This window comes from Pocillopora verrucosa, chromosome 1 (genome assembly GCF_036669915.1).
Source record: "Pocillopora verrucosa isolate sample1 chromosome 1, ASM3666991v2, whole genome shotgun sequence".
Taxonomy (NCBI): domain Eukaryota; kingdom Metazoa; phylum Cnidaria; class Anthozoa; order Scleractinia; family Pocilloporidae; genus Pocillopora; species Pocillopora verrucosa.
In genome coordinates this window covers 32024133-32038931 of record NC_089312.1, presented here as the reverse complement: position 1 = coordinate 32038931, position 14799 = coordinate 32024133, and the positions used below count along the sequence as shown (strand labels likewise).

General features: G+C 38.0%; 2 protein-coding genes across 4 annotated transcripts; both read right to left on the bottom strand.

Moving 5' to 3' along the window:
* Positions 1–83: 83 nt before the first annotated feature.
* Positions 84–3355, bottom strand: LOC131775995 (ficolin-2-like). Its single transcript, XM_059092122.2, has 3 exons — positions 3156–3355; positions 2472–2855; positions 84–1529 (listed from the first exon to the last, which is right to left on the bottom strand). Exons 1-3 carry the CDS (start codon positions 3235–3237, stop codon positions 1234–1236), a joined length of 762 nt encoding a protein of 253 aa, XP_058948105.2. The 5' UTR covers positions 3238–3355; the 3' UTR covers positions 84–1233.
* Positions 3356–6274: 2919 nt separating this feature from the next.
* Positions 6275–14311, bottom strand: LOC131775970 (peroxidasin homolog). 3 transcript variants are annotated; one of them, XM_059092099.2, is made up of 8 exons: positions 14239–14274; positions 11905–12007; positions 10660–10822; positions 10212–10535; positions 9397–9711; positions 8436–8924; positions 7864–7997; positions 6275–7639 (listed from the first exon to the last, which is right to left on the bottom strand). In XM_059092099.2, exons 3-8 carry the CDS (start codon positions 10778–10780, stop codon positions 7580–7582), a joined length of 1443 nt encoding a protein of 480 aa, XP_058948082.2. In that variant the 5' UTR covers positions 10781–10822; positions 11905–12007; positions 14239–14274; the 3' UTR covers positions 6275–7579. The 3 variants fall into 3 exon arrangements, with proteins under 3 accessions (XP_058948082.2, XP_058948081.2, XP_058948080.2); XM_059092098.2 differs by having other exon boundaries at positions 10660–10837; positions 14239–14272; XM_059092097.2 differs by lacking the exon at positions 11905–12007 and having other exon boundaries at positions 14239–14311.
* Between the last annotated feature and the right edge of the window lie 488 nt (positions 14312–14799).

The following is a 14799-nucleotide window of genomic DNA, read 5'->3' as shown; positions in this document are numbered from 1 at the left end:
CAATCAACACTCAAAGAAAACCAGCCTGACATATGACTTTTTTTTATTATTTAAGTTCATTTATGTACTAATTTTTCCATGCGACTAAAATGAATCTTTGATCTAATACTGAAGCAGCCATTACTGTTATGATCCTATTTCTGGACGGTTCATCACAGAGAGAGAAAAGAACTTAGAAAATACTGTGTACAAGGTAGAACTTGGATATCAGTTTCCTTACGAAGTTAAGAAGAAGTTTTAAAAACTAACCTTTCTTCCAACAATAGTTGAATTTCAATACTTTGACTAGAACTGATGATCAAAAATAGCTCATAAAGGTCTTAATGGGGTGATGGCTTTTACAGCTAACTAACGGTTAAAATTTTGGCCATTTTGCAGCTAACGGTTAAATTCTTTCCTTATCCATCAAGAAAAAAAATTTTAGGATTAACTTTTTTACGACTAGCAATCAAAATTTTTCAATTTTTACGCCTAACGGCCACAATTTCTTTTTTAACGCTTCACACCCTTTCATAGTGGGTTATTTTTTAACAGACATGATGTAATAATAAGACTACCCACGTGACTAGTTAAAATTGGACAAATCTAAAGGGAGGAGCATCCCACTTTCGGAGTTCGCTTGTAGCATCTTTCGCCTCGGCCAACCCTCTAACCCACAAGATTTAGATATTAATTCTCTGCACCATCTACCATACATTTCTTATCATTTAGGGTGTAAGAATTTGGTGTCAAATTAAACTATTTCCCAAATGCTTCTTGGATCTTCTTTGATTTTAAAGATGTAGTGATTTTGTGATGGAGACAAATTTTCTTTACCCTATCTTGGAGATGGAACAGTCGGAAAACATAAACCCTACCTTACACGATTTGTAAACTGAATATCAGTTTACGAATACACACGAGACTCTAATGATGGTGACAGTCCTTCTCAGGACTACTCCAACCCTGAAGACCAGATTACAAGATCAAATGTTACTCTTGGGTTCACACAATTTACTTAAGATCCTTGAGATTTCATTAACAATAGTCAAATAAAGAGGAAATTGTTGGATCGCTCTCATTACTCATTACTCTTGTTTTCAGCGCTTCCCCACCCCCACCCTTACTCCGAATCACCTTCTTCTTCTGGCACCGTGAACATCATTTACGCCAGGAACATTATTTACGAGTATGTAAGTCGACTTATATTCTAAAGTTGCATGCCACCTTTGTTCCTCGTTTCGTCCGCCTCTCTTATCGCCGTTTGAAGTTTGCAGGTCTGATTTTCATCTCTGATGTTATGGGAGCGCGAGTAGGATCTGTAAGATCAAATTTTCCCCAACGAATCTTTGCGCCTTCTTTGCCTCCATAAATTGCGTCTTCTTTCCATCCATAAATTCCGTTTAGATTTGAAACAATAGAACAGTTTTCCGGGAACCACCAGCTTTCTCTTACTTTTCCGGGACATGACATCCAGTTGTAATGCTTTCGATTCCAAGTGCTAAAATTTGAGCCATTATGATCACTGAGAGAATCATGGACAGTCGCTTCTGTTAAAAAATTAATATCCACTCATAAATTCTTTGAAACTTCAGCTCAATTTTTGTCACGATGAAAATAGAATGGGAAAAAAAGATTTTTTTAATCTCGAGAAGATGAGTAGGGAAGGAAAAGAAAAACGTGAATCTGAGCACTGCTACATTGAGCTTTAATACTTGCATTAGAGATCAGATTTTCAGACCCTTTGCTTAGTCAGGGACTCGTTAAAGGACATACTACACGAAATCTATTCATTAATGTAACAGCACACATCCATGCGGTAATATGCTCACAAAGTACTTAGTCTAGATGAAAACGTTTACAAGAAAAAATAATCGAGGTGATGTATTGTTAAAAAGTTCATATGAAGCTAAGTTCGATAATAGCGATGGCTATAACTGAGCTCTCGTAGTCGTTTTGTTGATACTCGATGGACCAAATTCATCTTCTCTATCCTCTGGCTTTGATTCCAAGACCGGGAAAACTGAAAGGTGCTACAATCATTTTATTTTTCTTTTCCTCCAGAAAATTGTATGCTTTTGCTTCACTGTTTCATTAATTGTGACGCAACGAAGCTACCTGTCATTAATTATTGCTTTTATTGACTTATAATAGTGTGGTTTGATCGTCCGGGTGAGTGTAGTCCTGAGAAGGACTGTTGTCGGTAGTGGTGACTGACGTTTCGACAACCTGAGCGGAAGTCATCATCAGAGTCAAGTGAAAGGTTGTTGTCAGTCGAATGTACTTAGTCCGGTTTGTGTGTTTGTGTAAGTATATTCGACTGACAACAACCTTTCACTTGACTCTGATGATGACTTCCGCTCAGGTTGTCGAAACGTCAGTCACCACTACCGACAACAGTCCTTCTCAGGACTACAGTCACCCGGACGATCAAACTACACTGGTACATGTTACCCCCGGGTTCAAACCATTTACTGTATTTATTGACTTACTTGCCAAATTGCCAATGTTCAGCTGGTACTTATCCGCTTCGTTCGCAATTCCAAACCATTGATATTCAGCGTAAACGATGTTTTTAGAATCATCCCCGAGATCCACTCTAAGCGTGTTGCTTTTCTTCTCTTGAGTCAGCCGGTGGACCTTATCCAGTCCAAGCCAAAATTCACCAGCGAGGAAACTTCCAAAACCATGTTTGTAGTGAGACCAACTGCGGTTGAAATCGACGGAACCATTTAGCCTTCTCTGGAACACCGTCCAGCCTCCACCGTCTGTTGTCTGATCACAATATACATCAAAGGCTTCTGAGTTGTCAGTTTTGATTGTATAAATACCACTGATTCTCTGACCAGATCTGTGCAGCTCAGCACAATTTTTAACTGTTGAAGAAAAATACGAAAGTTTCGTCAACAAAGTTGCACGTAAATGAGCAGAATGGAAATAAAAACGCCGAGGATCGTAGATGAGAAAGGAATCTGACTTTCGTCGACCACATCCTATGCCTCTCTGTGACGACTGTCTTTGAGCAAATTTTGATTTAGCCTTAGCGTTAGTGCGCAACCTCGCACATGTATGATTTGCCTACGCAGCCTGTAATTGATGAAATTGATACAGAGAAAATTGAACGAGTGGTAATTTAGCTTGTCATCACAATGGTGTAAGAAGGAAATCTTACTTACATGTACGCGCTGAAGCTGAGATTAGAATCACCAACAGTATTGCCCCGAACAGCCAATAAGAAACTCTGAAAAGGGAATTCATCTTATATAATGTGAAGCTCTCTCTTGCTTTAAGCAACTAAAGGTTATAATATGTAACAGTGACAGACTGAAGAAACACCGTCATTTATAGTCTGGTTTGGAATTGATAACATATTTAGGCCATTGCATCAAAAGCTATTTTTGGGGGTGCCAAACATCAAAACTTAGTGAAAGAGTCTCCAGAATTGTCTGGATCGACCATACACCTTACCGTGAGCGATGCGCTTAAGCCAGAGTTCTTGCGGTGGGGTAGAATTTGTCAATCAAAATCAGTGGCTTTTACGCATTACCGGCAGGAAGAATGAAGCATCTTACGAGCAAAATTGATCTCAACTTGATCCCTACAGTCAATTAGCGTTTGAAACTAATTGAAGCAGTGACCAAAACCAAGAAGTTGCACATTGTCGGAAGAATATTTCGTATTAAAAGTCACAAGAAAGTTCTCTTGTTGACTGTTGTGCTGATAATCGAATACCTATGCTGTGCTACATTGAAAAAGGTAAACATTACTGGTATTTAATAATTACTATTAGTTATTGTCATTGAGTTCTCCCACGTCATTTCCTCTGCTAGATAATTTGACTTTAATTGTTACCGAGGAATTATAAACTGGGTCATGGGGATAAAGTTATCTCAGTTTATAATTTCTTGTAATCACTTAAGATTAACAAAGATGAGTAAGCCGCCGCCAGGAGTTTTGTGATGTCGACCTTTCCAGAGTTATGCTTAACGCGGGTGTTGATTCTTTTTAAAAGCTAAATACTTTTCTAATTGCTAGAAAGATACTTAATCAGCTACATTCTTTAAAGATACTTAATCAGCTAAATACTTTAAATACTTTTTTTTTCAATAACCCTTTGGTGGTCTTAAGTAGATATATCTCAGTCACTTGTTTAGACTTGTTCGGTTAACTGTGAACATCACTAAGTCAATTTGTGTCATAAATAAACATCACTCCGCCACTTGGCGTTATTGAAATATCACCTGGTTGGTTAGGGGGACTTATACAGTCACTTAGAAATTTTACTCAGTCAGCTGTACGTACTTTTTTTAGTCAGCTGCAAAAATTAGCTACAAATAGTTTTCTCTCATTTGATTATCGTCATTGGGTTGATGTTGGGAAATCTTGAATACCAAGGACAGTCACACTTGTTGTGGAATATTTCGTATTAAAAGTCACAAGAAAGTTCTCTTGTTGACTGTTGTGCTGATACATCATTTCCTCTGCTAGATAATTTGACATTAATCGTCACCGAGAGATTATAAACTGGGTCATGAGAATAAAATTATCTCAGTTTATAATTTCTTGTAATCACTTAAGATTAACAAATATGAATAAGCCGCCGCCAGGAGTTTTGTGATGTTAAACTTTCCAGAGTTATGCTTAACGCGGGTGTTAATTCTTTTTAATAGCTAAATACTTTTCTAATTGCTAGAAAGATACTTAATCAGCTACATTGTTATTCTGATACCTCGACTGAAGGGTTTAAAGTCCAAACATCACCTAATGTGATTGTCCAAGGGCAATTGGAAGAGCAGACGGAAGTCTGGATAACTAGAGCTAAATCAAAGTGCTCCGTGAGCAAACTCGTGAATTGACACATGATTTTTTTGGATTATGTTTAATGTTATCTGGTTTAGGAAATTTTGTGGTTGATTGTCATATCTAGAGTACGAGCAGTAGGTCAGTGTTCGCTAACGTAGCTAAGAAACAAAGTAACGTTGGGATAAGAAGGCATTACAATTGAAATGATCATGCTATTACATTTGACAAGGGTGGATGATGTCATGTGTTTTAAACGTATATCATTTTCGTTTCTGGTTCAAAAGAAAAGGTTGGAAGTGAATGTGGGTGAAAAGTGAAATTTACTGTCTATCATTGTAAATATTAAAAAATCAAGGCAATACTGTTTTAATGAAAACATTAACGATTCCCTCTTTATCGAATGAGACAAACGGGAACTAGTTTTGAGTGATATAACTAAGCCAAGACTGCCACCGTCATTTTGGATCTCTGCCCGGGTAGATTTTAGTCACGTGCTAGGCAACGTGTAATCAAGTAAAAGATAGAATTTAATTTCAGGCCTATTTGTCAATTTTGTGGTGTATAACTTTCGCATTTTAGTACGTAATATTTATTTTGAATCTTCAAATTGTCTTGAAACTTAAGAGAAAATTGTTCATTAAAAATTCACTGAAAATCGGTACCTAAAATTGTTTGTTTAAGTGTTATTTGATTTTCGTGTTAACTTGTAATTTCGTCAGTCGCCGGCACCTTCTGTTGCTTCACACAGGAAAAACACACGATACGAAACGTAATGATCGATTTTGTCCTCAATCTCATGCCATAACAGAAAAAGCTTTTGTACATCTGTAAACTCCGAGCACTTCGCAGTAAGTGATATTTTCAATGAATCTTCGGATTGTTTTCAAGTTCAAGAATTGTAAATTACAATTTTATGAAAAACGAAGGTTGTTCTGTTATTTCTGTGTGAATCCTTGCATGCCTGCCAGTTGCTGGCGCCGCTTGTTGAAACTAAAACGAAAAAAAAACTCTTTTAAGATTATCATTGGCTTCTTTTTCACCCCACCACTATTCTTAACAACAAAGGTTGCCATTTCGTTTGTTTATTGCTCGCCAAAAACTATCAAGTGCACTCAAAAGCCTAAAACCGAAAAAAAGTTTACAGGAATCGACCAATCGAGTGAGCGAGCGAGCGAGCGAGTGCCATTCTCTACATCATATCTACAACTCGCTCTTGCGCAATTCACGAATTAAAAATGTTACTTCTTCCTGACAAAAAAAAACAAACAAAAAACAAAAAAAACACACACACACAAGGATAATAAGGGTAGTAATAATTGTTCCATTTTTCGTTCCATGATAACACTTCCTACAACTTGAGAATTTTTTTCCGTGGTCGTTTTTTCCCACATAAGCTAGACCAACAATTCATAAATATGAAGCAACTGCGTCTAGAATGCAGAATGCAGAATGATATCGCTCTTATCATGGTTGTTACTAAAGACTAAATGTTCTCCACTTTATTTTCTTCCTTTCGCAGTCTTAGTAAAATCGATGCTTGACATACAAAGAGATCCTACATTTTTTAATAACCCTTTGGGGGTCTCTATAAGATATATCTCAGTCACTTGTTTACTTGTTCGGTCAACTGTGAACATCACTAAAATAAACATCACTCCGAAACTTGGCGTTATTGAAATATCACCTGGTTGGTTATGGGGACTTAAACAGTCACTTAGAAATTTTACTCTGTCAACCGTACTCACTTTTTTAGTCAGCTGCAAAAATTAGTTAGTTTATACTTTATATTTGATAAAATGTAAGACACCACTCCAGTAGCTTGTTTTATCACATGGCACGGGAACGGTCATAAGCCGTGTATTTTTGGTCACGAAAGCTAACAAACTACTTACTTACCTATAACCAACATTCCTTAGTACGGCCCTCGGTTAGTAAGAAGTTGCTATTCACTTACTGGGTCGGTTGTTATCATAGTACTTTGTCAATTGAAATAATTAGCTTGGTTACTCTTTCTGTTGTAAGAAATAATTAGTATGTTTTTTCTGTCCGTTATGCGAACTTATTCGGTCGGTTGTAATCTTGATAAGGCAATTTAGTATTACCAACTGAGTTGAGAACGTAAGTTGGCAACCGTTGACTTGAGAGTTTCAAAGATGACGTTTCGAGGGTAAGTACTTCGCCAGAGCAAATGACGAAGGGCAAACGAAGGGCTAACGGAGGGCTAACAGAAGGCTTACGCTCGAAGCGTCAGCTTTAAAACTCTTTGCAGTGGCCAATTTACGTTACCAACTCAGCTGGTAATACAAAATTACCTTGTTTTATTCTCCCAGCGACGCAGCACCACAGTTTCTTTAGAAACTTACCCCCTATAATCATGATACACTGTAAGTTGTACAGACTTTTTCGGTCGCTTGTAAACATGATACCCAACCAGTTTAAACCTTTTCTCATTAACATCTGTCAGCAAATTCCCCATTTTGTTCTCCATTTATCTCCCAATAAAATACTTAGGGTTAGGGTCATCTGTGATTCAGACAGATGATGTTGTGAGGAGAATTAAGATGCAAGTCACTCTTAGGGGTCAAAGGCGTAACGCACTGATTTGGTCGTTTGCAAAATTTATTCTGTCATTTGTGTGACTCATTTGATTTAGTGGGTTGTAAAAACTAACGCTTCAAACGCTTCTGGTCGTCTTCCTATAACTATATGCAGAGCTGTTTTATTCGTGCCAGACTGGATTTCCTTTTATTTCTCCCAACAGAGAGGCGGTAGCCGCACCCCTCGCTTGCCAGTACAATTAGACCACTGATTGTCTCTCTGACTTTCGGAGGAGGCTCATGGATATGGACTTGCTGATCTGTGAGAGGCAAATAGGAAGTAGTTAAATAAAAAGTCAAAGAGATTAGCAGTGATTTAGATGGTTGAAGGCACATGCTTACTAAAGGAAGCAAAAAGGGTCATCTAATTATGTGTAATTACAGTTATTTCTGTTTGAAGCCAATAGACTTTCAGGGGCTGGAGCATCAAATTGCGTGACGAGCCCTTTTCATATAAATGGGGAATCAGAGTTTTTGAAAATACCTTTAAAAGACGTCGATCCCACAAAAATGCACCAACTGCAAAAACAGATGCAGATACCACGAAAGCGATCGCAGTCAGCTGAAAAATTGACAATCCAGTCCTTCTTGCCAGTGTTTGTGATTCAGATTTCAGATCTGGAAAAGGAAAATAATCTGCTTATAACAAAGCTATCAATTCTACAAAAATTCAATTACTTTGCTTCTTTTCAGCTCTCTTTAAATCACCAACTACTAATCAGGAAATTCTGCCCATCTCAGGCACAGGGGACGTCCTTCTAGCAATTTGATAAGTTTTCACAGGAACAGAGAGTTATTAGATATTAGTTTATGTAGGGAAGTAACCATGGTGGTCAGACACAATGAACATAATTAAGACAGACTCTTTTCAGACTCAAGTGCTTGAGACTATCGACGTTGCTGTCAGAATTGAGCCTATTTTCTTTTGTACTTACTCTTAATGCATCTATTTGATCAAACTTTGTAGAATGTTGATGTCTGTGTCGAAACATTAGTTTAAATACAGAAGGCACAAAAACTAAATCGCACAAAAAGCTAAATCCATGATTTTATTACCTAAATCATTGACATGTAAGTTGACCTCGATTGATGCTTTTTCCCCTGCTATGTTACTTGCAGCACACTGATATTTGCCCCCATCCTCCTTCTTCACTTTTTCTATAAACAGTTGGTAATGAGTGGTTTGGTCACGTCGATCTCGAGTGATCATTGTCTTTGAAGTAGATTGGACATCATATGAATTGTTGTTCTTGATCCACCTGACGGTTGACTGAGGATGACCAGTGGTAATACAATTCAAAGTAACGTCAGAACCGATGACAACACTTAGATTCCACCGATCTTCAACAACTTGAGTTACAGTTTGAGTACCTGATGGGTGGAAGTTGGTCCCTGGGGTGGATTGCGTTAAATGCCGATCATTGCCCCCTTCATGTGAGATGCTTGGCTTGGGATGACTCTCGGCGGTGCAGATAAAAGTTACAGTAAAACTGACAACAGCGCTTTGGTTCGTGGGATCTTCCACATTTTGAATAGGTTGGAGGTCTGAGGAATGACAGTGAGGCAATTATTGTTGCTATGATAGCTGCAGCTTCGCAAACTCTCTTGCAAATAGACTAGAAGGAAGGAAGACACGCCTAAGGAGTGGCTTAAGGCAATTAAAAAGCTGGAAACGAGTCCTACCTATTTCCAAAGGTACTTGGCAAGTGACAAATCAACAGTTATTTCTCATATTTTAAAACAGGAAGGATCATAAGTTGTTGCTGTCATAAAATTTCCCTTCCACGTCCTTTTTTGCCTTCCTCTTCAATTTTTTCTCTTTTCTTTTCATTTTGTACGGTGATTTTTTTCCATCTCACCATACTAATATTCTGTTCGTCACTTCAGGTTGAAGCTAATTTTGTTTCATAACCTTCCTTTTGACGAGACATCGTTACAAAGCTTTTCGGATAAATCATCTGCACAGTTTTTAAGAATAAATTGTCATTTTCGGGCGCAAAAAATGAATGCCTCTTACCTAAATCCTCTGTGAATAAGGAAGACACTCTGGATACCCTTTCTCCAGCGCTGTTATTAGCCACGCAGTTGTATTTGCCAATGTCTTCCATCTTAGTTCCTTTTAACAAGAGCTGACTGCGAACGGTTTTGTTGTCTAACAAAATAACCTTCTCCTCTACCCTTGGGTTGGTTTGTAAAGCATATGGATCATCGTTCTTCACCCAAGAGATGGTTGGCCTGGGATGACCGGTGGCAGTGCAATTGAAAGTTACGCTGGAATTGATAAAAGCACTTTGGTTCTTTGGATATTCAATAATTTGAATGTTTTGGGCTCCTGCAGAACAAAAGTGAGACAGTCGTTAAAGATTATTTTTGTGAGAACAAAAATACTTAAAGAAAAGTGGCATTGAAGGTTTTTTAAGGGTTGGTTGAAGTGAAGGTAGGCATCTGGACCCTCTATCACTCGTTCTGTTGTATCGTCAACAGCTTGCATAATACGTAAGAAAAGGTCAGACATTTAGTCATTAGACACTGAGATCAAGAGCGAAAATGTCCTCTTGAGTTATTTTCCATCAAATTTTATGTAGCCGTATATTTTTTACAATATTCCGTTAATATAAGAATTAAAATTTTGTGGCTTAGAGAGACCAACCCAAGGGTAGAGGAGAAGGTAATTTTTAATAACAACTAAGAAACTGACAGCTAATAATAAAAATCTCATGTTGACATGACATGATGGACTGCTGATAGAGTTGTTTCTTTTCTATATTTTTTTTACTCGACCCGTCTTATTCAAATATTTTTCATGTATCTTTTTCCTGCTTTGTTGTTTACCTTCAGGACGAATTTCGACTGATTCTCTCCTGCAGTGGGCACGATAACCATTTCCTGCTTCACACGTGTAGCTTCCAAGTTGATCTGCCGTCAGTTTTTCGATCATTAATGTGCATCTATGTTTTAACACCATGTGTCTACCCTGTACACATCTGTATCCAGCTGGCTTGTCCTGTGGATCGTACCACTGAATATACTCGGTCCATCGATCGTAATATCCTGCATCAATACTTCTGGGCTGCGCCGTACAGGTCAGGTTTACCGCTGTACCTACGGATAATTCTTGCCTTGGTGGATTTATGGAAATCTCTACATCAGGTATTACTGGAGGAGGGAGAAAGATAGTCCATTAAACATATGTTACATAGAGAATTTGTTAGGGGCCATTCTGAACTTAAAAAGATAGATTGCCAGTTCGAGAAAAACTCAAAATACCTCCGCTACTTACTAGTCAGTTTAGTGTTGCAGTTCATGCCCGCGGCTTGAGGGAGATTCAAGAGACCGCTCGTCACTATAAGGACCACCAGAAAAGGTTTAGAGGCATCATCCGGCCAAGTATTGATTCCCATCAGTACACTTTGGCGAGTAAATGTGAGTCTTGTTCAAATAGCCTGTAAGGAAGATTGCTCGAGTAATAAAGAAAAAACGTAGCATTCTTAAGGGCGCATAGCGGTTGGATTTTGAATAAAAATGGAAAATTTCACTTATTTTTATTTCCTCTTAAATGATTCTCAGATAATGTTTCAGATAATATATGTTTTTTTAGCTTTTTTATTCATGCGCCGCTAAAAACAGCCCCTTTAAAGGCCAGTACGTTGCTTGTTTTTGGTTGCCATGACAACCACAGGTAATCCAATCGTTTTGGCACGTTTCATTTCTCCAAAATGGTACTAAAACTAAGTCCATTCGATCCTGAGACCCTCAAGTCCAGCTCCACATTCTTAAGTTAAAATTTCCACCAATATGAAGCCCGGTTACAAAGCACTCAATCTTCACAGATCGAGCGTGAGTGTCCATCTTGTCTTCTTGCCCGTAAACCGTGTCAAAAGTTGGGGAAAAAACAGTCTCTTTTAAGGAATTATGCTTTAAAAAGAAAGAAAGGTTTTAAAGGAACCCAGAAGCAGGAAGTAGCGCAAAAGAGAAGGAAAGAAACGAGAGCTGTAGAGGTCACCTTCGTTAGAGAAGATGATGTTGTCAGCGAGCAAATTCTGGGGTCTGGGGGCTGTCCTGGTGTACCGGTACACGGGGGAATTCTTATTGTTTTCATATCCATACATGGAGTTGTGACGCAGTTCGTTAATGTTTCGTTCCTTTGTGTACCGGTACACGAGGACACAACCAAATTCTGCCCCTCGCAGAATCTGCTTCCAAACGGAAAATACAGCCAAACGACGATGAAAGCTCCTCGAATGAACGTATTGAAGATCATCTGGCGCCTGCCGAAAGGATACAGACTTGTTTCAATGGACAGTCTTCTTAAATTTGTGAAGAGAATTTACGAATAAACTCCACGTAATTTAGTTAAGAGTTACGTGAGTTAAATTTTAAGGCCTTTGAACCAAGATATAAAAGCTGTTTTTCTGGATCAATGCTGGACCAAAATTACTACAGTTATATCCCTTTATTAATAAAAGCGTTGATTGTCTTTATGGATCTACTAAGTCAAATACAGATATTGAAGAGTTCCTCTTACCAGTTTGGAATTGGTAGCTCACTTTATGTCAAGTGCAGTGGTTGGGGCACTCTGAGTTTCTTGCAACTGGTAGCCACCCTCAAGATGATGTTATCCTAGAGCTCTTCAAGGAAAAGATGTGAACAGAAGAATGGAGTTTGCTGTATTTGAGAGTGGGAATGGGAGAGAAGAAGTTGCCAAATTTTGTGAGGTGTACAATATGCCAGCCATGAAGACGCCCTTAGTCAAGCCTTCCAAGAGGAAAGAAGCAAACAGCTACAAAAGAACTGTGGAGGCACAGGTAGAAGGAAGTAAGGCAAAGAAACAATGGAAGAATTCAGCAAGCATAGCACAGAGCTCAAGAAAAACACAAACAATATAGACTTGCACGAAGACAAGCTTAGCAGAGAGAAGAAGACCTGTGTGTAACCTGTGGAAGGCATAATTTGAAGCTGGAGACTTTGACAAAACACAGCTCTGCAGAGTGGGTTAAAAGAGAGAGAACCAAAGAACCTAAGCATACCTTCAAGTAGGTGTGCTGTGATGTACAAAAGGCCATTTTATGGAGTCTTTAGTCTTACAAATGACATTTAGAAATAACTGAAGTTTTAATTCCATTTTTCCGAAAATAGCTCTTTTCGGGGTAATTTTATCGGCCCCTCAAATTTCTTGAAGAGTATTTCAGCTACTGACACCAAATTTGGTACAAAGATTGTTTTTGTAATTATCTGCAATGTAATTGAGTAAAATTTATTTTTCTGATATACAACTGATTTTATAAGTAATTTGTCTTTTGCAAAATCTAACTGGTTACCATGACAACCAAAATAGTCAAAAGGGAATAGCTCTCAATAAGGTTGCAGCTCATTTGATAATGCTTTATCATACCAAAAATTAGGTGATTATTTTAAAAGGAAATGACAAAAAAGTGGAGGGGGGGGGCCCAATTTGACCCTCAGAATAGCCCTTCACAGTAACTTGTTAAAATATGTTTACTCAAAAAATGTCATGTTGTAGGCAGTTGCTTGGGTGTACCTCTTGCCAAGTTTGAGGTGATTTGATTGAATTGTTGATTAAACATGATTTTTTAAGTAAGTTACCAAAATCTAACCATAAACCAACCGTAATGCCCTCTTAAAATAGTGAAATGTCAGCGTCATGATCATGATCTCTTTTTTTAACATAAGTGGTTGAGAATAATTACTGACGCCCGGGGAACGCAATAACGGTCAAATCGTTGAAATTTTTTTTTTAAAAAGTAAAGAACAAAAGAAAACCAAAAAAACAATGACGACGAAAAAAGAAAAAAAAAAAAAACAGAATCGGAAGAGTGTCAAACTTAGTTGACTCTAATAACATGATTATGGTGAGCTAAGTTGATTACAGTAAATAGATTATTTCGCTCAGTTTGATACCTTTCTTTTTTAAGAATACCATGCAGCTACATTACCGATATTTTTATATCTTCTTGTTCTATTTTTGATTTTTCGAGTTAACATTTACTCTGTGTCAATTGAGAAATAAGCTTTGGACAGCCTATGTAGTCTAGAAACACAGACAAGTTTGGGCGCTAATTGTACATGAATTTAGCTTTTGTACTGGCAGCAGTAGGAGTTTAAGAAATCCTACACCGTGACTTTTGTTAACTTGCTTATTGTGGTAGCTAGTCTTCCAGAAAAACTCAGCAGAATATCATCAAAAGAAAACAGCAAAAAACTACAACTTTGACAATCATTAGCGTAGGGAATATTTGCTGTAAAAAGCCCTAAAGAAAAAGCTGACTGGCTATCAAGTGTACCCAAATGTAGTTTTGACGGGTATTGTCGCCCTTGTCGGTTTGTAATTAGCTTCGACGGCAATTTTCTTCTTTCATCTTCTCGTTCTTACTCAACAGATTAAGACGTCTTGATCGTCCATTAATAAGCTTCGACGGCGATTTTCTTTTTCATATTCTTGTTCTTACTCAAAAGATTGAGACGTCTTAATCGTCTATTAAAATACCCATTTATGGAAAGGTATGTCACGCGAGATGCCTGATAAGTGCATTAATGTTCAGAAAAACACGGACCCCAATTTTCTCTTTCGTTGTCAAATACTTGGTAAACAACGCAAACCAGGCTAAAAGATGCGTGGCATGCCACCATGTTAATTCTTATGATTCCATGTTAGGTCTCATACCACAGACTTAGAAACAAAATACGAACCAGGTAAGAACTGACGAATTCTTAGAGCGAAAAAAGCCTAGAATAAGTTTTAGAGGAAAGTTTTTGTTCAGCTCTGTAGAGTGGGATTCAGGGTTAGTGTAAAGAGATATGAAACTTATGATCAATTGCCGCGTGTGAGCCGGGCACTTACCTTGACTGTCCTTCGAGCTCCGGGAAAGTACCGTTGAAGCTGCCTTGAATTACTGGTTTTATACTCCAACCTACAAAAAGTATCATATTTCGAGACGTGGGAGTCGAACGTTCAGATAATTTCGGTTTTTTTGTCAAGGATTACTATGTTAAATCCGGTAATTAAAACATTAGCCACCCTTTCCAGCCGCAAATCTACCACGCACATCGTGACTCAACGCTCCTGTCTTGTTTATTAATTCCAAATCATAACTTTTCCTTTAAAAATGTTGGGCGAATTAGCCTTCAAATAACACATTGCGAGGTAGTCTGGAGAAAAGGTGACTATGTGGGACTGGTCATATTTTTAATTTAAACTAAAATTAACAGAACGATGACGAAGTGACTAGAGAAAGATCAATGACAGTCCTCTATCTACACAGGCAGCCCAAGCTCACGTCTCGAGAAGAAGCAAACTAGTAATTCATGAAAGCGTCACGTGTTGTGTTAAAATATAAGTTAGGAGAGGACGATAAAAATTAGCTCGTCAATAATCAGGCAAGTTAAGATGTAATGCAATCTT